Raw genomic sequence first — 24,209 nt, 5'->3', positions numbered from 1 at the left:
CTTCTCATGTATCCTCAATACTGTATTGTTTGCCAACAATTCTCTCCCAATCCTACGTTGAATGTGATAAACTCCACCCTTCCACGACCATATGGTCCTTTTAAAAAACCGCATATTGACTTTGTAGACATGATTGATAGGTGCAACTGTCGGTGCCTCATAGTTGTAGTTTGTCCTTTTTCGTGATGGATTGAAGCAGGACCATGCATCCATTGTGATGCTAAGTACGCGCTACATTTCTGATTCATGAGGTGATGCCACGCAGAGGAATTCCAGAAGGGATAACACATGACAATGGCACATACTTTGTTAATGCAATCTTCACACATCTTGTGACAATGTTAGGGATAAAACATAAACTATACTCTGCTTATCATCCCAAAAGTAATGCCATTGTTGACCGCCTAAATGGCCTGTTGAAAAGTAAGATCAGCAAGCTATGTACTACATTGTACAAGAAATGGTTGTATTGTCTACCATTGCCAATCATTTCCCTTAGGAACACGCCTAATTCTGATTATTACCTGACACCCCATCAGATAGTGAGAGGGAGATCCATGAACATACTGGAAGTAATCTACAGGAAGAAAGCTTGGCGGAAATCCTAAAAAATAATGAAATGCATGTTTACCTTTTTTTTCATTAATCAAGGCTGTAAAGTTCATTTCTAAACAGGTAATCCTGTCCCAGAATGCTTGTTTCCAGTCCAGGGAGGTCCTAGCCTTGCAGTTCGGCCTGGATTGTTCCCATGAGGAAAAGGGTCAAGATTGATTTGCATATGGCTGGGTCCAAACAGGGGTGGCATAGTGAGCTAAAGAACAATGGATTAAACTCAGATCTGTGACTGGGGGTGAGTGGTTGAAAAGTTTCAGCACTCAGTCCATCATCTTGTTGTGTTTGCTATGTTCGCCCTAAGTGGCCAAGGGTATGCCCAGGTGTGGGTCCCTTGCTCACTATGCCACTGGATTCAAGCTAGACTGGTTGATGAGGGGTAATACCCCAAAGCCGGTCCCAGGATGCTTGTTTCTGGTCCAGGACAGACCTGGCCAGGCAGTTTGAGCTAGTCTGTTCCCATGAGGAAGAGGGTCAAGACTGATTTCCATTTGGCTGGGTCCAAACTGGGGTGGCATAGTGAGCAAAAGAACAATGGATTAAACCCAGATCTGTGACTGGGGTGACTGGTTTAAAAGCTTTAGCACTCCATCCATTATCTTGTTGTGTTTACCATCCTGACAACACCAGCGTTTCTCTCCATCCTTGTTGACACACTAACTCCTCTCCACAACAAACAACCATTGGCAAAGCCTATAGATGTCACCTATGTGAGACCTATTGTCATTGTCAATGTGTTTTGAGGCTGCTGTGGAACATGTCTTAAAGTAAATAAAAACAAAGCGCTATGGTATGGCCAGCTTTACCCTCAAAATAAGGCTTTTACTGGTTACTTTAAGCCATGTTGCACTGCAGTCCTCGTGGCTGTGCAACATCTTTAAAAACATTTTTAATAAACAAATAGTTCCGCGAGAGCTATTTGGCTTTGTTAACATTTCTTTGTGTGGCAGATGAGAGGGCCAGATTCGGCATTAAAATAAGACAATGTAAAAAACAAGTCACATGAGGGAGGTGAGAGGGAGGAGGGAGTAGCAAGAATGGACAGCCGGAGGAGGGGTGAGATATGAACACGAGGGAGGTGCAGGAAGTAACAACGGACAGCGGAAGTGAGGGTGTAGAGGCAGGAAAGAGCACCAACAATAGTCAGTGGGAGGAGGGCGGGCAGTGGTGAGTGGTAGAGGAGTAGAACGCGAACTGCAGAGACGTGCACTCTTCGAGAGTGCATTCTCAAAAATGAAAAAAAAGTACCTGAAGGAGCCTGCAGCCAGTGGAAGGACACTGGCTGCAGACAGGAAGCTTTACTAGGTCTATGTTCCAAGGTGGACACAATGCTGTAGGAAGCAGGAAGGAGGAGGAGTCGCTAACCAATCAGAATCAAGGAAACGAGAGTGACGCGGAAGCCAACCAATGGTAAGTAATGGGCGGGCTCTAAGCCCCTTTCAAGATTTTTTTGTGTACAAAAGATTTTGCAAGCACAAAACAAGTGCTGTGCAGGCAAAACCTAAAAACATCACACTAAACAAGGTCTCCTACACCAAAATGTTCAATGCTAACAATTATCTAAAAGGAAAACGTGAAAATGCATGAATTCCCCATCAACCTTCACGACTGCATGTATTATACTGTATTGCTTTGGTGTTTATATAGCGCTTGACCTACCCCTTTCGAGGCCTCAGATGTTTTCTAGATTGTTGTTCAAGTAGCTACTCCATATGTATCGTTTACATAGATATTTGTATTCATGATGAGACCGAGTGCTTCTTATTTTATTGGATTCTTTGGCGCCCTTCAGCTATGTGGTTGAAATGGAGAAGATTTTAGTTTAGAGAATGTGGAAAAAGTTGGGTGCAGTGCATGGGCTTGAAGGGAGAGTGGAATTAGTGTGTAGGGTTTTACAGTACATAAGCATGAGTGATGGGGATGATGTACGAAAAGACACAATTGTGCCTGTGGGTACTTATGACCTTTTCCTAGAGATGTTATAAATAGAAGTTTCTGTTGGTGACATCTGTATGGACTACAGATTATTGCGTAGAGATGTTATAAATAGAGGTTTCTGTTGGTGACATCTGTATGGACTACAGATTATTGCGCTATATTGGGATGTACAGTTGGAGGAAGTAAACAATAATTCTCTATCAGTTTTGGTTTCACACAGCTAAACTACAGGGTTAAACCTCTCAATCATCAAGAGCCATCTGGTTGCATTTGGATTGATGTGACTAGGTTTGACAGTGCTCAGCTCTCCAGTAGCATTGATGATTCCCTGGAGTGTCTCATTTGAGTCCCTTTATGTGATCTCTCAACCTAATATTTTATATGACCTTCAGGGAGTTGTTATATTTTGGGGAAATAATCAGGTTTTTATTGTTTTTCAAAATTGTTGGTATTTAGTTTTTTGGGTATGATTTTGCCTATTACTTTTCCTCCTGCATAAGGCAGTTACAGCATTGTTTCTGGCTTGGCCAAAGTTTTTGGGAGAAGCTTCAGCACCAAAGTCAGGGCCTCTCTTGTGTTCATCTGTACAGCTGAAGTTCGTGGTCGCATAAGAGCCCAGGACTCTACATTAAACCCAACTGCAGTTATTTGCTATGCATTTGAACTGAAGCAAGGTCCACTCCAATATCCAGGGCTGGTTCAACAATACAAAACTTGTCAGCTTTTCTTGTGCCCACTCAATGGAGGCCAATGCCTAGCTTTTTACATGGTCTTCTGCCACTCCAATAAAGCGCATGTGAAAAAAAAATACTTGGTACAAACTATTGCTTCCTTTGCAAGGCTGATCAATTCATCCTAAACAACCCACTTCAATCTACAGCTCAAGACTTCAAACTCTTGCACATTGAGAGTTGCAAAGCCTACATGCCGCTCTTGATGACACCACATACACCACTCTGAAAGTTTTTTTTGATGAAGTCATATGCCGCAGCATCTTTACCAACATATCATCTCCACCCTCAACCACTTCCATTTGCTCCCCCTCTTGGGAGTCAATTCTAATCCTCTGCTCCTCTGCACAAGCTAGCCACAACAACAAATATCACTATGTAGCTGATAAAATACCCCTATTAGGTCAGTCCTGCAGCACCCACAACAAAACCTTAATAAGGATCATCATCCCTATGTCAACGAAAAAGTTAACAATAAAGTCATGCTCCTTGTTTGCACCAAATGTTTCAAATTATTAAGCACTCCCATTTCAGTCATTCAGAAAGAACTTAGAAGACTCTTTGCTACTTCTCGTCCTCTATTTAACTTATTCCTTTGAACAATTTGTCTTCAGGTTTGCACCTTACATAAATGACTGCATTTGTATTTGAGCATATGTGGTTTTGCTGCCTAAACATTGTTGACCTCTGTATAGACATGTAATCTCTGACCCAGGTAAAGTGCTTTGCTCGCTGGATCGCTGTACCCAAACAATCTCAATTCCTACTCTTGCCTAGATCAACTGCCAAGCAGAATAAAAAGTAGCAAGGATGTTCAGCACCAGGTAGAATAGTAGTTGTTTTTGATAGTCATTCTTGGTAAACTGGAAAAGATGTGGTCTTGGGGACAGAACATGAGTCCTCGCAACTAATGCTCACAATTTTTGGTTGTTATGTCTCTTCTGCTTCAAATACCCAGATAAACCTAGATGTACCCTAACCGGGTTGAAAGGTTCTTCTAAGTGGACCCTCTGTTAGGATAATGATTGCCCTACTGTGACAGCTATTTCATGTGGCGGTCCCTTAGTTCCTGCCCCGACTGTGCATACCAATGTGATATGATTCACTAACTTCCTCTACAGAATCTGATACTCACTCCAGGAATCTGAATACCAGTCTAGTGAGGTCCACATATCGTGCCCGGCATTGATGCCTATAAATGCACCTGCATAGTGGCACACAAGTGCACTAAGGCTCACATAAGCTCATATACTGTGGCTCAAATCCACCCTTCTCCACACATCAAGCAGAGCACAGGAGTCACACAACTCCTGTTCTGTCCTCACTAACTTTTTACTTCCCTAACCCTGCTGCCTTTCTATGCAATGCATGTACTCAAGTGAAAATTAGTGGGATATAGGACACTTTAGTATTAAATGTTAGTGCATGGATGAACAGGAAGTGTGGGATTGCAGTGTGGTGTATGTGGAAAGGGTGTTGGTGTCCGGTATGTGTATGGCATACATGTAGCAGTATATTCTCAGGTGTAGGAGAAAAGTATGCGAATATATGGGGTCTAGCATGTGGATAGCTACCACCTTTGGAGTGGTATGTATCATACAGTCATAGCCACTGTAAATATGGAAAACTATGTTATATGCTCTATGAAGTCCTCCCAGGGCAAGCGAGGAGCAAAAAGGTAGCCCATATGAATGGAACAACCTATACAAATGCAGAAACCCTTAGAAATGGGTATTATTTAACCGGCCATGGCATATGATCTCTGGGAGAAGCAAGGAGCAACAATAGGTATGGGCAATATGCAGTTAACTATTGCCAGGAATCCCCAACCCCTAGCACAAATGTGTGTTATCTGTCAATTCCCTGGGGGTCTTTGATCAATCATGCTGATGGTCTCATAATACAGTCAGTGGTGCGTAATGGGCTCTGTGACTTGTTTACGTTTTTGAACCACTCTAGCAATGTCTTAACAACGCACAAGACTGAGTAAAGCAGACTGCTTGGCAAAAGTGCAGAAATCTGATGCAAAGAAGTGCAAGCATTCACCACTAGCTTGAGAGTGCAAGGCTAGTACGAGAGCCCATAGAGGCAGCGGTTCAGTGCCGTAGGACTGCATAGCCAACCTTAGATACTTTCTAGCCCAGCGAATTAATCCTCCACACATGGGAAGTGACGAGAGTAAAGCCAAAAGACCCATTTGGGTGCCAGGTGATTGGACACCTTATTGAATGAACGTATGTCATATGTTGGTCAGTGTGTAAACGTTATGCACCACTGATGCACCTGTCTCTTCCTTCTACTTAGTACCCCCCCAATGGCAACACTGACGATGACCACCTGCACTCCCGAAGCATCGGGTGTCCGGCTGGACCAGGCAGCAAGGCATAGCAGTGTCTTTCTCTCTCTTCCAATACCCCTTCCTTTTTGGGACATTTGCCTGGACTCCTGTAACACTCCAGCAGTGCCAAGAGGTGTCCCAGGAGGTATAGGGCATTCATCACCCCTGCAGACAACTTGCTTTTCAGGTGAGTGGCCGCATCACAACAACTATAATTCTTACTTTGACGAGACCGCACAGGAGAAACAGGGTGCAGTCCATAGGAATTGGTGTTATATAACCAGTCATGCTATTAGGTATGAGGTGTCCACCCTGGAGAGGTAGAGGAGCACCTGTTATATAGAAGTTATAGTATATGTCTGAGGAGACCCCATAGGAAGGGCAGGAAATATCCCATAGGAATGGGTGTTTTACAACCTGCATGATATATGTTTAAGAAGTCCACTCCGAAAGCAGAGGGAGCATTCTAGAAGAGTGTGTAAATTATAGGTAGCAATGGTATATGATCTTAATAGTCCCCCACCCCAGAGTGGCAGGGCGCAACCCAATGAGCAGGGCTGGGAGGACTGGTACATCTCTCCTCTTGCTGAGCCACTTACAGATGTCCTAATCCTCCCCTCAACCACCTCTTTTGGGAGGGAGGCCAAAGGAGTGTTAAAGGGGAGATTTGAGATAAGGGGAGGGGCTTATCAATGGCTGATAGTGTAAAAACTACCACATATTGAACACATAAAAAATATATATATAAATCTAGAGAAAACATTAAGGCGCGAAATTCATCAAAGCTCTACCCCATTAGGAAGTCACGCAAAGTGGTGCAAACTAGTGTAAAGTCTTGATGAAGTATTTGCTTTATAGCACAAAATCTTTTTTGGACCAAAAAGTAAGTAGCCTTTTTAAGTAGCACAAATAGTGTTTTTGCAATGTTTTTTTATCAAAGGGTTATCCCCCGGGTAGTACTGGGTTTTTCCAATACTTACACCCATGGTTTTCGATCCAAAGACTTGTCTACCAAAGTTGTTAGACAGGGCTCTGTAGCAAAATTAAGGCCCCTTGAGGCAGGCATTAATCTGGAGAAATATTTTAATTTCTCATAACCTTTTGCACACTGCATGTGCGTTGCACTGTACAGCACACTTCCAATGTGTGAATAGTTTTAAGGTTTGTCTAGGCTTAGTATTTTTTTACTGAAAGGGTACACATCCGGTATAAAACAATATATGCTAGACATTTTGCACACACCTTTGCACCATGTAGTTATTAGATATGGCTCTGATATGCACTCTAACCCTAGATCAACGCAATGCAGCAACTTTGTTTTCAAGCCAATCAGGTAGGAGGGCCAAATGGACTTGTGTGTCACTCCCCTCGCTGAGCCACTTAAGGTTGTAGGGGGTTCACATCAGGCTTAATAGGGGCTGGAGCTATAAATCCTCATCACTTTTTGAACAAAATACCTGAAGAAAGTATTTGTTTCCTCTAAACGTTCCCAGGAAAAAAGGTTGCCCAGTGGAATAACATCCTGGGAACGGTCAATGTGGTGACATCTATAAGAAGGACCAATCGAAGAGCTAAGAATGCACTGTTATGACATGAAGTGGTGCACAAGAGAAGCTTTCACAAAACTGTCAGGCAGCCCTATCAAGAGACAGTGGACCAGAGAACCAGAACCAGCTGACAGGCACAAAGGGGTAGATGGACACTCTGTCCCAGAGTTCGTGTGTGGAATCCAAGGCCGAGGCATCACAACCCTTGAAGAACCAACCACAGTGTGTGACTATGAGCCTTAATGGTCACATAATAATATGCTTCCCACCTCCGTATCAAATTGCATACCCTCACAGAAGCAAGGCACTTTCCCTACTAGCCTTACATCCAGCCGGCATGTAGGAGTAATGCCATATGCCCTGCAGGTAGTGCCCATAGTCATTTGAAAAGGTAAATTATTTCATATATACCTCATGCAAGAACAATTAATGTATAAGGTAAACTACAAAGAAGCTACCTAGCGTCCTGTGCAAGACAACACAGTTATAGAACATGTCTCAGCATGAAGAGTCCTCTCACAGTATAAAAAGACATGGCCTTATGGAGTACCACATCAGTGACTAGTCATTGCATGTGTAGTGGCACACCCCTAAGCAGTGCAAAATAAAGTGGGCTATCCCCTGCTTTTGGACTAACACTGTATAGGTCTCGTGGCCAGAAAGTTTTACCATGTCCATTCCTGTCTCTAAAACTTCATTAAAATTAGAACACATCTAAAAGTGTATTTACCTACACGTAATATGCATGGTATAACAACACTTCACATTGTTACACATGTTCCCTGTATGTCTATGTCTTTCTATATTAGGCACAACATAATAAGTACCACACAACACCTTGATGTTGCATACTCAAAGATCCTTTCCATGCCATGACTTGATCGGAACAATATTTTATAAAAGAGCATATAGAGGCATCAGCACAGGAAACAAATGTCACTCGTACAAAAATATTGCTATATATAAAATAACCACAAGCATCCAGTCTGTTGTGGTCTCACAGAATAAGGAAGATGAAATGCTAGAGTTTGATGTGAGGATTAAATATGGTCGGAGCAATATATCTATGGCAGTGGGGGATGACCACACAGCCATTAATGCCACCCCAAGGAATCAAGATGAACCTTGAGCCCTTAATTGCTATGGAAGTGCAGGTTAGAAACATGAACTCATATCTTGCAGGCAAGAATGACATCTTGACAAACATAGGGGAGGCCTTCAGGAATATGCCTCTCTGTAGGCCCTATAGCACACACTAGCTGACATTTATTTTGGGATAGCCACCTCTGTCAAGAGTTCCATTTAGATACTCTCTAACAGTGCGAACACTTTTCTAGGGGCTCTGGGTGACAAGATAAATGCTATCACAAGAGATATACATGATTGTGAAACAGACAAATGTAATTACTGTTAAGGTAGCCAAGTCCCATGGGTACATATCATTGACTCTCAACAGGATAGCTGAAATGCTGGAGTTAATACCCCTGCATCTTCCCCACACCACCTGGTCAAAGGCGAGTAGTGACACAACTGTGTCCTTCTTTGATGTCATTATTGACTGTGGAGGAGCAGGTTATAGTACTGGGGCAAGCAGGTCCACGCTTCCATGAGCTGGACAAAGAAAGTACTCCGTTCTGCAAAGAGAGATCACTTTCTAGAAAATGTGACAATGTTTGATTATCATTACTTGTCTTCTCATGTCTATGGACATGGGGATATGTTGTAGCAAGTGCCACTAACATCAAGGTGCAATAATACAGTGCGTGATTGTGTCAATGTTTCATTAAAACTCAGACGTAAATAAATTGTGCTCAAATTCCTGTCTCCACATCCACCTATCCTGTGAGTAAGCGTCAGTGTTGGGCCTTTGTTAGGAATCTTCTCCTGAGATTGCACATTGTTGATGGTGTGTTCCTCAATGGGAATTGCATCATGGACAGCTAGATTGTCTGCAACATACAACAATCATATTACAGGAGATATTTGGGGGCGGTAAAGCCACTTGCCCCCAGTCAGATCTGGGCAGCGGCACCTGGATTTCATTATACTAAAACACAGTTCAGTGATGCTACAGGTTTTCCTGAGTGCTGTGGACTTTTGCTGGAGCTTTTGGGTCTGCACAAGGTGTCATCAACCATCATCTGAAGGCATGATCCTAATCGGCTATGGTGTGGGAATGAGTGCAGGCTGATCTATCATCTACTCATCGGTTTTGATGGGAATGAGTGTCACATACATATCTACTAGTAGCCCTCGTCTTACACTCTACGCTCAGTACCGAGTCAGATTATACATCAAATAGGTGCACCACATTAAATAAAGAACAGATGTATATTGTCCAGGGGATAAGGGGCTACCGTTGTGGGGTGCAATGTTCTATTAGCGATAGTAAATGGCTAGTAAGTCCTCCCATGGACATTAGCGATCAACCTATAGAAATGGGTATTATAAAACCATCTAGGAAAATGCCCTTCTGGAGAGAGGAAGTAAGACACTCAGAGCATCCTCCTAACAGGTGTTTTTAGATACAAAAGGTACCAAGGCCTGACAAGGGAAGTGTGTATTACCTGTTTCACTTTCTAGTGCAGTGAACTATATTTTTTCTGAAAACCTATTCCAGTGGGTTGTTTGCCTTAAAAAGGACATGAACCCCCTTGCCGACATTAGGTGGCATGCTTCATCATAAAGCTGGCATCAATATATAGACATTCCTGGTATTCATGATGGCATCATCGTGTCATTCAATGGCACTGACATGGCATCGTAAGCACTTTTATCAAGGGGGAATTCAGGGTCCTTGAAGCGCTACTCAAATGGCTATTGTACAAATTAATACATTCCATAAATGTGAAGCACATTCGACTTCAGAAAATAGACAGAGAATTATTAAATTTCAAACCATAAATGTTTATTAGAGGTTAAGGGATTACAGAAGGCAAAATCGTCATAAGATTAGCATTGATTAATCAAATATGAATGCATCAAACTCTTATGCAGTTCAAATGAAGTAAAAATCATATAAGTAATAGTGGACAAACCAATATAGGGTTGCCACCAAAGGAAAAGAAAGGGAAAGTTGTTTATCCCATTAGGAGAGTCTCTGCATCTCAAACTCTGCACTGCTCTTCACTAAATCTGTGTCGGTAAGCATTCTAATCATTCTTCTTACTCTAATCTACATTGCACTAGCTTAAATCACACAATTCTAACATTTGAAGCACCTAAACACAGGTCCCATCAAACGATCCAATCAGGTTGAAACAACGTGATACATTTTTGCTTGTTATCGTCTCAGGGTCTTCCACAATACTGTGTCTCCCTGTGTCCTTCAAACCTTCATTATCTGCAACAACATGAGATACAAGGGACAAGCCTTTACTCAGAAGGCATCTTCGCTTACATACGAGTAATTCTCCTTTAAAGTTTACATTTGAGTTCCATGTGTTAATGTTGACTAATGCAAAACACTTAGGGCCTAATTTATGAAGGCCTTGCGCCGCCGTTGCATCACTTTTCAGTGACGTGGCGTAATCAATGCAGCACACTGCGCCTTGTTTACAAAGTGACGCATCTAGGCAGATGTGTCACTTTGTAAAGCCCTGCCCTACATTATACCTGCGTCAGGTATAATGTATGCAGGGTGGTTGTTCCCCCATAAAAAAGCCCAGTAGAAGTGGCGCTGTGAAATTTATGATATTTCACTATGCCACTTCTACGACTTGACTGCGTCAAATCCTTACACCTGCTTCAAGCAGGCGTAAAGAGTGATGCAGGGTCGTTTACATGGGACTCGCCCCATGTGTAATGATACATCGTTGGAGTTGCGTCAGGTTACCGACACACTCCAGCAATGCCTCATTACTGCGCCAATAGATACGTCAGGATTCCTGACATATTTGTTCAACCCTTGTGAAAAGGAGCACCGTAGTTTAAATATGGTGCAACCATGGTGTCGCAAAGATGGCACTATGAAAAGTGTTCCATTACTGTTTTCCCCAGCGATGGGACACTTTTCATAAAGGAAGCCCTTAATATAAAACCCCCTTTCACCATTATAGTGATTGTTGCAGTGTAGCTGGGCATTTTGATGAAGAGCTACTCTACTGGCAAAGTGCTGAGATTCACTAGAAATAGGGATAGTGTCATAAGGGTAATGTGCCAGACACCACACACCATTTTTTTTTGATTTCATGTGGAACTATTGGCATTACCAGTGCTCGTTTACAAATGTAAGAAAAGGTGAGGGCAAACAACTTCATTAGAAATTCTATTATTTTTCAAAATTCCAAATATATAATCTTCAGACAAAAGACAAATGCAGTTCCAATATAACGACCAAATGACAAGAGGCATGAAAGACCGCATATATACCCTTTCGAGTTTGTGTTAACTTGCAGCTATTATATGACTAAACTGCAGCAATGTGCCCATTCCTAAAATTGCACATTATTGATTGAATCCAGTTCACGAAGTTTGATACAAATGTGAACACCTCCTGCGTTTCCCCATCTGCACATTTTCCTTTCCAGCTGGCTATTCCAGTTATAAAGTAAGTATCTTTATACGGGGTGAAATGTGGGAATCCACGAGTTCCTTTATTGCATAAACCGGCACAAAACATATTTTCCGTGATAAAGTTGCTGGTGTTCGGATTTAGAAACGGATAACACTTGGCACGTCGGAAAGGTAGCAGCGTCTGTTCAGCAAAGGCCCTTTCAGGAATGCAGGCTGGTATGGCACGCGGATTGAAGGCAATAGCTTCCGCCAGCTTAACAATGGCTATGTCGTAATCAAAAGTTTTGTTATTAAATTTACTGTGCAGAATGAAAATGTCCACCTCATGTGTTGAAACAGGACTATTTGCCTTGAGATCTGTCCCTACCGGAAAAGGAAATACACAATTAACCACCTTCAATGACACACAACACATCACATATGGCCATTGTTACTTTTAGATAAATCACACTAGATATAGGCAACTCACATTTTGCTCTAAACATTTAATTTCGTGTTTTTTATTGGGAAAAATTAAACTGTTGTGTCCACCCATATTCTGCCAGTTTCTTGACTGCCATCTCTAGGCCTCAACAAATTGACTACAGTGTACTAGCCTGTAGCTTCTCCATCTTGTCTGCTATTGGGTGAACAGACAGTGTGAGGTAACTCGTTGTAAACTAATGGGCTACCTATAATATCTTCCTTTGATATTTCACTGGCCTTTTGCTGGGAGGAGAGTGGCCTAACGACCAGAACTGGTGAATTTAGAAGATGGGGACCCGTTTCCAGTCTCGGCCTTGGCTTAACATCCTGTTAACACGGGTAAATCACTTAATGTCCCCGTCTCTTACAAATGGAATTTACACATTGTAAGTGTCCTTATGGTCCTAGGAATTAACGGGTCAATTTTCTTATATGCAAAATTGTTTAACAAATGTTAGCCTTGTAAATTGTAATATAATAGTTCAGCATAAGATTACGTGCTTTTTGTTTTGTTTTAGATGAATGGTGTGGCAATGCTTACATGTATTCGTGATCATTCATATGTGAAGTGCCCAAAGGTAGGTAAATCCAAGGAAAAAATTAGCAGATAAGAGTTGCGATTCTGGTATATTTATTGTGTGCATCTGTCTCCAATGAAGCATGAACTGTCAATGATCAGCAACAATTAGCATGCTACGTTGAGGAACAGTATCATGAGCGATGGACCTTCAAACATAAACATGTTTGGAAGTGCGCACGCCAAGAACCCACAGCAGGTGAGCAAAGAATACAGAATGTTCAAGAGGAAACAAAGGCATAAAGAAAATACTATACAATAGCGAGAGCAGGTAACATTTCGATAGTACAACTCTTTACATCATCTCCCTTCCATAAAAAGAAGAAGAAATCTGTGAAGAAAAACTTGTTAAATCAAGAAATATACAAATCTTTAAATCTGGCAGGAATTGAACAACTACGATGTGATCTGTGAGAACCTGAAAAAGAAGATATTGATTGTGAGGTGCTAGCTTGAGCACCTTGGACATTGTTTGAAGTGTTGGTGGAAATGTCAGACAATACAATATCAGACGATGCACCTAAAGGAAAATATGAACAATCAGAATCATTGTCAAAAAGGTTGCACTTGGTGGTGAGAATCTTAGAAGCTTGTTCAGGAGATAATTTGACCAAGGCTGTCTTGTTCCATCATCCCTTTTTATCTAGAAAGGGTGAACCTTTAGAAATTTTGAGAACTTGAACAGGTAAAGAAAACTTAAAAGCACCTTTTTTAACTCTATTGGAATTTTTAATTAAAACCCAATCGCCAATTTTAAAATCATGTGAGGTAAGTGAAAATGAAGACTCAAAATCCTTCTTTTGAACTTTTTGTTGTGCTAAAACATTTTTTTTCATGTTGTGCTTATCTTGGCAAGCCAAGCATAAATTGTCATTTTTCTTTGAAGTCTTAATCCAATTCAGAAAAATCTCCCATGGGATCTCTCTTTTTGAGGAGTCTGAAGGGTGAAATACCTATGGTGGTATGTGTGGTAATAATGTATGACCACATTTTGTTTCTAAGAAAGGGTTCAACAGAAAAATTGCAGGTAAGAGCAGACTGTATGCCTTCCTTAATGAACCTGTTCATCCTTTCTATGAGACCATTGGTTGAAGGAGAATATAAAGCAACTTTGAGATGCTTTATGTCATGTGCAACTAAAAAATCTTGCATTAAAGAAGAAGAAAAATGAGAGGCGTTGTCAGTAACAATTTCTCTGGGCGAGCCCTCAGATTGAAAAACTCTGCTCAGGAAATTAATCACTGACAACGTATTAGGTGTTTCACAAAATTCAAATTCAACTCATTTAGAATAGTAATCAATAAGAAAAATAATATATAGTTTATCATGAGGTAATAAGTCAAAAGGGCCAGCAAAGTCGATAGCAAGCTTAAGCCAAGCTTCTTCAGGAACAGGTACACAATGTAGGGGAAGTTTGGTGGTCTTCCAGTGTTTATCAGAGCGTAAACATGTCTGACAACTGTCAGTTCAGTTCAGTTCAGTTCATAAGGCTTTATTCGGAGCTTAAAAACAAAGTCCATAAAAGCACATACATACATAAAAAACTTCATCATTTTAACAATCGAACATATAAATACTTTAAAACAGTTTAAAATGACAGATTAGGCCTTGCTTTAATAGCCCGTAGAAGGAAGGTGGCAGTGAAAAAACATACATCAGGTGACGGGTTAAATAACAGATTCATAGTGTCTTTTACAGTCCTAACTCCATATTTCCTAAAAACAGGTTTTAAAAAAGCTGATCGGATATTTCCGTAAAATGAACAGAACAGTAAGAAGTGTACAGTACTTTGTGCGGTAATATTGTCACATGGGCAAGAACCTGTTGGGTGTTTCCTAATGCTTGGAAATGCGACCAGATGATGAACAATACCAAAACGGAGTCTTGTCAGAACAAATCGATGGGAGGGTCTAGAAACAAAACTCAGGTACGGTTGAAACCCTGTCGTTTCACTAAAACTTCCATAAAAACGACAGGTTGTTAAATTACCACTGGTCCTCCCTCGCTTCTCATTCCTGTGGTTCATAAAAGTAGATTTCAACTCATTTTTGGTAAAACAAGAGGCTGCATGATGATCCTCTAACACATTAAGATCATAAATTTCGGAAAAACTATCTGAAACAAATTTTACCCATGGAATCGATAAATGCTTATCGGTGGAGAGACAATCTTCAATAATGGCTCTGTTTAAAGATGACTCTTCCTTTATCCATATTGCACGCCAAAGCATAAGCGGTCTAAGGGCTACATGGTCTGAGAGATGTTGGACCCCAAACTCCCTATGCACCAGGTCGGTAGAAGCCGAAGTGGGTAGACTTAAAAGTCTTTTAAGAAAGGTATTTTCCTCCACTTGAAGACTACTACTCGGTGCATGCCCCCAAATACCGGCACCATAAAGAGTAATAGAAAGGCACCTCATTTGGTAGATTTTCAGCATATCCATGAGCCGTTTATCCCCTAATTTAGAAGCAAACTGAAACACCCCATGGGCACTTTTCGCCATTCTACCCCTTACATAATTAATCTCATTGGACCAACTACCTGATTTAGAAAAGGTGATACCTAGGTAGTTGAAAGTGTCCACTGTTAAAACCTTTTGTCCTTCAATAAAAAAAGAATGTGGCTTCTTACAACTATTGCCACACTCCATGACAAAGGTTTTTGATTTATTGATCTTCAACTTCCTGTCCTTAATGAACAGAGAAAATCTGTCCATTAGACGTTGCAGACCGATGGGAGTCCTAGATAAAATAACGGCATCGTCTGCATAAAGTAAAACAGGAATATGGAAATCGGGGGGTTTTGGGGTATCAGCCGCAACAGTCTTTAAGACCGAATCGACCTCATTAATAAAAAGTGTAAAAAGCAGGGGGGCGAGTACACATCCCTGCCTGATACCACGTCTAATAGGGAACTTAGGGGTACACTCCCCAGCCGAGCCATAACGTACGCTCGATCTAAGATTGGCATAGAGCCGGGCCAAGAAATGAACAATGCCCTCTGGTGCACCCATTTCCAGGAGTTTCTCCCATAAAATCTTATGGTTCACCATATCGAAGGCACTGCTCAAATCTGCGAAGCAGAGATAAAGAGATCCTTTCTTGGCCTTCGTATATTTCCCTATTAGAAGTTCAAGGTTGAGGCACTGTTCTACTGTTCCCCGTCCCTTCCTAAAACCATATTGAGAGTTGGCCAGGATATTATTAGAATCAGCCCATTCTTCGAGTCTAACCAAGAGCACCCTACTCATGATTTTCACGGAGGAATCAAGAAGGGAGATTGGACGGTAGTTCTTGGCATCACTTCTCTCCCCCTTCTTGTATATTGGTACTATGATAGATTCCTCCCATGAGGGTGGGACACCGAGGCAGACTGCTGCGTTAAACACAATTGTTAATAACGGGCCCCAGATCTCTGGTTCTTTTTTGTAGACATCAATGGGCACCCCGTCCGGCCCCTGGGCCTTACCTCCCTTGCTGGCAGAGATACTATCCTGAACCTCAATAATGGAAATATCTAAGGGAATGGCAGACCAGTCGTCTCGGTCTACATCCAGGGTTATATTCGACTCGAAAATCATTGAAAAATGGGAGACCCAGCTTTCTACGCTGACGTTAGCAGTCAACTCAGGCATCTCCTCGTTTTTAAGAAATGGACGGTTAACAGTAGCCCAGAAAAGGGAGGAATCTGAAGTTTCAGCCGCTTGATCTAACTTGTCCCAAGCCTCTTGCCTTAATTCGGCCTTCCTGTTATTAATTGCAGACCGATAGCTGGCTCTAAATTCCCTTACCAAATTTATGTCTCTAGGTTTAGCAGCAAGTGCCTCCTTGAGACCCTTAAGTGCATTGGTACTAGCATGGTCGAACCATCCTCTTAACCTACATGATTTTCCCTTTAAGAACACTGTAAATTTGGCATCGATAGTAGTGTTAATATTAATAAACTTAGGGATAGTTACATCCATCGCTTCTTTATTCTCTAGAATAACAGTAATATCATTTAAACAGCTATTAATAATGGAGTTGGACAAGATATCTGCTTTGTCCCCTTTCCACCTAATTCTAGTGCCATTGGGACGATGGGGTTCAATATTGGCAATGATGTTAGGTTTAGGGCCCCTTTTCGCCTTCCATAGTACGGCTTCCATAGTTAAACAATTATGATCGCTGATAAGGTTTTCCACTATCAGAGGGGCTGTACACCACTGGTTAAGGCTGGATGAAATGCAAATGAAATCAATCACAGTATTTGCATTCCGGCCCGTAAATGTGGGGATAATTTCACCAGAGTCACTCGTCAGATTCTCCAACGGTTCCATATCATAGGTCACCAGGATTTTGTTTAATGATTCTCCATAAGTATTGTGGGGAAAGTGCCAGACGCCTTCCCCCCAACAGTTAATAAAACCACAGGCCCTATGGACAGGAGGTGGACAAACAACTGTGTTAAAATCCCCTAGCCAAATAAAATCAAACATAACGTTATTACCCGTTACTATATCCGCCAAAGCGGACTCTAAAGCAAAAACCACCTCATGTCTGGTGTTATCAAACACATTGTTATAAAAGTTGATTAAAAGGATATTTCTACCCAGCTCCTGAGAAAGCCATAAAACCTGGGAGTGGGCCCCAATGGTTACATGTTTCTTTACGATAAGTGGCACCTCTACAGAGATCAGAGTCAAAAGCCCACCCTTTGCTCTGCCCGAAGTGGAAGCCACAGCCGGCAAGTGGTAAGAAACAAAACCTGAATAATTAATGGGTACCAGACTCCAGGTTTCCTGAAAACAAATGATACTAAAATTATTAATAAAATCAGACCATCCTAGACAGGTATCCTTTTGTGAGAGGCCAGCAACATTCCAACATACAATAGAGCACCGGCCTCTGTTATCTAATGTGGTAGGTGTAATTTGATCAATCCTGTCCCTAACACCATTGATCGGTCTTACAGTTCTGCTGTCCACTAAGACATCAATTAAATTAACATTGGGGTCTTTTAGACCAATGGTCTCAACTAATTCATAAGCCCCATTGATCGGACTACAATTTCCTCTTCCCATAGAGACAATCGCAGACCCAGAGACCACCGAAGGTAGCCCCAGTCAGTCATTACAGTCAAGGCCACTCAGAGGCTGAAATCTGTTAAACGTGGGGATGGTAGGGCCATCGCACATATTCAGGCCACTAAACCTCCCTTGATAACGCTCAGCGTCTGATTGAATTTCGGAATCTCTGTAAAAGAACCCCAGAGGGCGTAAGGATATTCCTTCATCCCGTGTGGGGAGAGAAGCAGCTTTAATCAGCACTGTAGATGTAAGTTGGGGGTTTCGAAAGTTGATAACTATACAATCCCCTCCACAAGTCTTGGGTGATTTCCCCACCCAATTCGTTCTTCTAGTGCTTAGAATATCCCCCGAAAGTGCAACTGGAAAACCGCACTGCCTATGGAGCCAATCCACGGTTTTGTTCTTTAGAGATGAGTGTGATTCAACAGAGCCGTGGTTGCTTCCAGATGTGTTAAATGGGGGGACATTTGTTAATACTGCTACAAATGGTGCACAGGACGGTGGTAAATCCGGCTGAGGTCTGCTAAAACTATTATGACTTAAGTTGGGGCCCATATTTTTCCTCAATACTGAGTTGAAGGTGGATTTAGCTTCTTAGAAGTCTTAATCCAATTCGGAAAAATCTCCCATGGGATCTCTCTTTTTGAGGAGTCTGAAGGGTGAAATACCTATGGTGATATGTGTGGTAATAATGTATGACCACATTTTGTTTCTAAGAAAGGGTTCAACAGAAAAATTGCAGGTAAGAGCAGACTGTATGCCTTCCTTAATGAACCTGTTCATCCTTTCTATGAGACCATTGGCTGAAGGAGAATATAAAGCAACTTTGAGATGCTTTATGTCATGTGCAACTAAAAAATCTTGCATTAAAGAAGAAGAAAAATGAGAGGCGTTGTCAGTAACAATTTCTCTGGGCGAGCCCTCAGATTGAAAAACTCTGCTCAGGAAATTAATCACTGACAACGTATTAGGTGTGTCACAAAATTCAAATTCAACTCATTTAGAATAGTAATCAATAAGAAAAATAATATATCGTTTATCATGAGGTAATAAGTCAAAAGGGCCAGCAAAGTCGATAGCAAGCTTAAGCCAAGCTTCTTCAGGAACAGGTACACAATGTAGGGGAAGTTTGGTGGTCTTCCAGTGTTTATCAGAGCGTAAACATGTCTGACAACTGTCAATCCACAAAGAAATTTCTCTATCTAAAGCAGGCCACCAGAAATGTCCTTTTACTTTTCTTTAGGTGGCCCCTACACCTAAGTGACCTTCATATGCATTTTGAAAAATATTGAAATGATGAGCAGTGGGAGGAATACATTGATAACCTTGCATAATAATGTCGTTGACAATGGAAAGTTAATCAGAAATTTGGGCATAAGATTTAAGTGAGGCAGGAAGAGACCGCTCTTTTGGCCAACCAGAAACAATCATGTTTTTGATGACCTGAAGAGTGGGATCATCTCTGGGTGCCTGAATCCAGTCTGCATGCGTAAATGTGAAAGATGTGAAAAAAGATTCTTCAATTGATGCAACAACACATTCAACATTATCAAATAGTGACTATCTTCCAATGGTAATCTAGAGAGACAATCAGCTCTGACATTGTGTCCCCCAGAGATATGCTGTATGCTAAAATTATATACTCATGTAATCATGACAGGATGCGAACAAGTCTGGCAGATGCCTTGCCAGTGCCCTTGCCATTAAGTAAGTGTAAAAGGGGTTTGTGATCACTATAGAGATTAAAATGAGTCCCCCAGATAAAACTTTTACATTTTTCAACAGCCCTAGAACATGCAAGAGCTTCTCTTTCTATTGTGTTGTAATTAATCTCAGCACTAGACAGAATTCTGGAAGCAAAACCTATTGTGAGTTCTTTCGCACCAAACCACTGAGAAAGTACGGCACCTAAACCATGATGACTTGCGTCAACAGAAATGGAACATTTGAGACCTGGTGTGAAAGAGGACAAAGCAGGAGCCTCCATGATGACCTTTTTGACAAGATCAAAAGCATCATTAACCTCTTGAGACCAAACAAATTTGCAATTCTTTTTTAAAAGAACTCGTAACAGTTGAACAATTTGAGCATACTCTTGAATAAATCTTGAGTAGTATTCGGTCATTCCAAAAAAAGATTTCAAAGAGTCTTTGTCTTTAGGAATGGCAACATGGGAAATGGCCTGGGTTAAAGAAAATGGTGGTTTGATCCCATTAGATGAAATGGAGTGTCCTAGGTAATCAATTTCACTGGCAAAAACTTTGCACTTGTCTCTTTCCAAAGTAATGCCAGCTTCTTTAAATCTAGAAAGAACATCTTTTAAAGTGTGAATGTGTTTGTTCTTATTTTTTGAGTAAATGAGAACGTCATCTTGGTATGCTTGTACAAAATTAATATTTTTTAACAAATAATCCATACATTTCTGAAAAACACTGGCCGCGGAGGCCGACGCAAATGGCATTCTAAGGTATTTAAATGCTCCAAAAGGTGTGATGAACGTAGTAAGATCAGTAGATTGAGAAGAGAGAGGAATTTGATGATAAGCACTGCGGAGGTCTAATAATGTGAAAAATGTGGAACCACTAATGCCAGTTAACAGATCTTGTATGTTAGGGAGGGGATGTCAGTCAATTATGATGTTTTTGTTGAGAGAGCGAAGATCAGCACACAGACGAATACTGGAGTACTTTTTTCTCACAATTACAATTGGACTGGCCCATTGAGAGGAATCAGTAGGTTCAATAATTCCCTCAGAAACCATGGTGTCAAGTAATTTTCTAAGATCTTCTCTGACACTTAAAGGAATGGATCTTAGTTTGTGTGAAACTGGTATTGCGCCAGGCTTAAGTTTGATAAAATGTTCAAAATTGCTAATTTTCCCTATGGAAGTACTGAAAACTTCAGGAAATTCTGAAATTATATCTTGAATTATTGGGTCAAAATTCTCTGACACCATGGAAACTGAGACTTCATTGAGTTGTACAGGGTTTTTTGAACGAGGAACTAATTTTAAGACCATTTTCGCAAGCTCTTGCCACCCAACAAAGTGCTTTCCCTTGATGGCAACATACATTTTTGTATTAATACATGTACCTAGGCAGGTAATATTTTCGCAAAAGAAACCCAACATATCTATGTCATTATCCCCATAAGCTTTGGAAACTATGTCTAAACATTATAAAGACAAAGAAGAAGACCAATGTTTTTTAAAAACAGTATCAGAAATGATGGTAACAGGTGCACCTGAATCTGCCATCATATTGAGACTGAGATCACCAACTAAAACCTCACAAGTGGGATCTTTGGCACTTTCAGAGCTAGTAGATTGTTTTTGGAATCAATGGCTAAAATACTTTTTTGAGGAAGACTTTGAGGAATCACAACTACAGACTGAGATCACCAACTAAAACCTCACAAGTGGGATCTTTGGCACTTTCAGAGCTAGTAGATTGTTCATTGGAATCAATGGCTTGCATACTTTTTTGAGGAAGACTTTGAGGAATTACATCTACAGACTGAGATCACCAACTAAAACCTCACAAGTGGGATCTTTGGCACTTTCGGAGCTATTAGATTGTTCATTGGAATCAATGGCTAGAATACTTTTTTGAGGAAGACTTTGAGGAATTACATCTACAGCATTATTATTGAGACTTTGTAAGGGTGTATCAGGAGAAGTAACATTAAAGTTAGTAGGTTCCTGTGAGATAACTGAACTGATTTGGACTACTTGTTTGCTTCTACAAACTGATTTAAAGTGTCCAATTTTATGACAATATGTACACCTTTTGCCCAGGACAGAACAAATGGGACTATTTCAAAGATGGGTTTTAGAACCACATCTGTAAAAAATAGTATTTGTTCTTCTTTGAAACGGTTTTGTAAACTTTTTTTTTACAGCAATGGCATTAATAACAGAATCTTTTTGTACTACATTAACAGGAGAAACAATTTCATTCGAAATACATTTTGAAGAAATAATAGCTCTTTCAACACTCTTGGCCATATCAATTACTTCTGATAGTGTGGGATCTCTACAACTCAAAATACGCTCTTGTATCTTTTTACAAAAACAACTGTAGACAAATTGATCTCTGATGTACATGTCGAGAGAAGCACCAAAATTGCATTCCGCAGCCAAGTTCCTTAAAACAGAAACATTTCTTCCACTGTTTCATTAGGATCTTGCTTCCTTTTCATAAAATGAAATCTTTACAGCATTACATTAGGTTGTTCCAAAATCTTCTTATTAAGTCTCTGAATAGCATCCGTGTAAATGTTCCAACCGTCACCATTACCAGGAGGTGGAATAGAAGAAGGAAGATTATCAAAAACTTGACGACCAGCACTGCCTAAATGACTATACAGTATTGCTAATTTGCATTTTGGCGAATATTCATCAGCATCTATGGCAATAATGTAACTTTCAAAACTGCAAAACCAATTTTCCACGACTCTTTGGGTTTGCCAGGTATCCAAGATGACAGCCAGGGCGTGAAAGCGTGATGATGTAGAACATAAACTAGAGCAAAGTGTACATGTTTTAAGTACACCAAAAATGGCCGCTACATTGCGTGATTATGTCATCACGTTTTGATGATAACGTCAGTTCCAGTGATGTGCTGTAGGTGAAGACGTCAGTTCCAATGATGTTCTGTAACTGTAGAAAGCTGGAAACCTTCTAAAATGCGTAGAAAATGGTACGGAAGTTGGGCAAAGACCGGAGAGGGCAGAGCGGTAACAGACCAAACTGCCCAAGGCTATGAGGGAGAACTTGTCACAGCGTAAGCAAATCCAGTGCCCTTAGTGCGGTCGCCGAAGCAGGAAGAGAAAAGCGAAATGCACAAAAATGGTGAAAAATGCTGCTCAAATCGTCACCAAATGTGAAGTGCCCAAAGGTAGGTAAATCCAAGGAAAGAATGAGCAGGAGCGTAACACAGGCCCCCGCAGCCCCCGCGGTACGGGGGGAGGCCCACGCTCCAGGGGCCCCCTCACTCTAAGCGGAGGGAGACGGCTGCGCCTGCAAGCAAGCCTCTTCAGCCTCCCCAAGTCCCCATAAATTAAACTGTGCGCACACGCCACGGTGACGGCATCTAAGCCTCCGAGTCTTCCCTCTCATTCTGTCTCGCTCCTCAGTTAGTGAAAACCGAGACTTCAAGAAACGGGTATTACCCTCTCTTTCCTCCTTTCGTTTATTTGCTCCCCTGTGAAATGGATCCAAAAAAAGACTAATATTTTCGCTGGAAACGTTGTCTTTTTCTGACACAAGTGCAGCCTTCCAAATGTGAAAAATAAATAACTAATTAAAGCCAGACAGAGTGGTTGCAAGGTGTACAGATTGATTTATTTACACCTAAACACATTAGCGCCACTTTACAGTGTTTGCCAGTGAAGGTATACTTTTGTTTACTCCTCTTTCTTTGAACAACATTGTTTTCTCTGTGTGGGAAAGTGCACCTTGCCTGGAGGTACTGAAATACGTGCTTGATGGGTGAATTGGAAAACAAACTGTGTACAGCGACTGTATGTTTACGAATGTGGCCTTTTTAAACCATACTGCCTATGTTTTGAAAGAATACAAGCAATGGGCACTGAAACGGGTCCCTTCCGGACCCTGTAGTCATGGCCTTACCTTTTCATGCAAAAGCACTCACTAACTTCAGAATAATGAGTGCAAAAGGAAAAAGGTAACCGTGTTGTTCCTTCTTACATTTCACATGCTTTAGTTAATCTTGCATTCCCTATGAGTGTTTGCTTTTTCTAGGATGTTGTTAATTGTTTTTTAGGCAGCATATTGCTCTTGTCTAGTGCGTAATTAGAATTGAGTCACATCCAGGTGTTTATAGCGGGTCAGTGCAGTGCAAGTTTCTCTAAGTTGGGCAGTATGGTGTTCAGTGGGGGACAGGATGTGGCGCTATGGTCAGAGCTGCTGAAGTGGAACTGGGGAACCAGGTTCAGCCTTAATGACCAGGCTCCCAGACCACTCTCCTGAGGGAGCACATTTCTGTGCTACACCTTAGAAGGCGCCACAAGATCTTAAAAGCCCTGGTGTCTTAGCACCAGCAGGTGGACCCTAGCAGTGGCAAGTGTGGATTAACCTTGAAGGCCTGTCCACCAGTATCCATGAAGTTCACCTCCAGTCTTGGGGACAGACCTATGAAGCAGCACACCATAGAGTGGCAGTGACTCTGTCACTGAGGTCAGAGGACCCTTGAGCAGGGTGGCTCTAGGGCAGTGCAACCGCACCAGGCGCTAACTTCAGGTGGGGGCGTTGTGTTTGTAAGTATAATATGGTTTTAAAAGCACTTGCTGCCTCCTTCCTGGCCTCCAACATTTTTGGGCAACAATAAAAATGTCTTGATAACTCCAGTGATTAATTTTCTTAGTAGAGAGAGATGGTGTTTTGTCTAGTGGAAGG

General features: G+C 41.4%; 1 protein-coding gene across 1 annotated transcript in view; it reads right to left on the bottom strand.

The window, feature by feature from the left end:
- Positions 1 to 10,049: 10,049 nt before the first annotated feature.
- The window catches only part of LOC146805146 (coagulation factor X-like), a 466,750-nt gene continuing 452,590 nt past the window's right edge, over positions 10,050 to 24,209 (bottom strand). Inside the window, exon 8 of the mRNA XM_085622321.1 lies at positions 10,050 to 12,044. Coding sequence (XP_085478447.1) covers positions 11,575 to 12,044 — 470 coding nt within the window. The 3' untranslated portion in view covers positions 10,050 to 11,574. The remainder of the gene's footprint in view (positions 12,045 to 24,209) is intronic.

Source organism: Triturus cristatus, chromosome 8, assembly GCF_964204655.1.
Source record: "Triturus cristatus chromosome 8, aTriCri1.1, whole genome shotgun sequence".
Classification (NCBI taxonomy): domain Eukaryota; kingdom Metazoa; phylum Chordata; class Amphibia; order Caudata; family Salamandridae; genus Triturus; species Triturus cristatus.
This window is presented reverse-complemented; position numbering and strand designations above follow the sequence as displayed.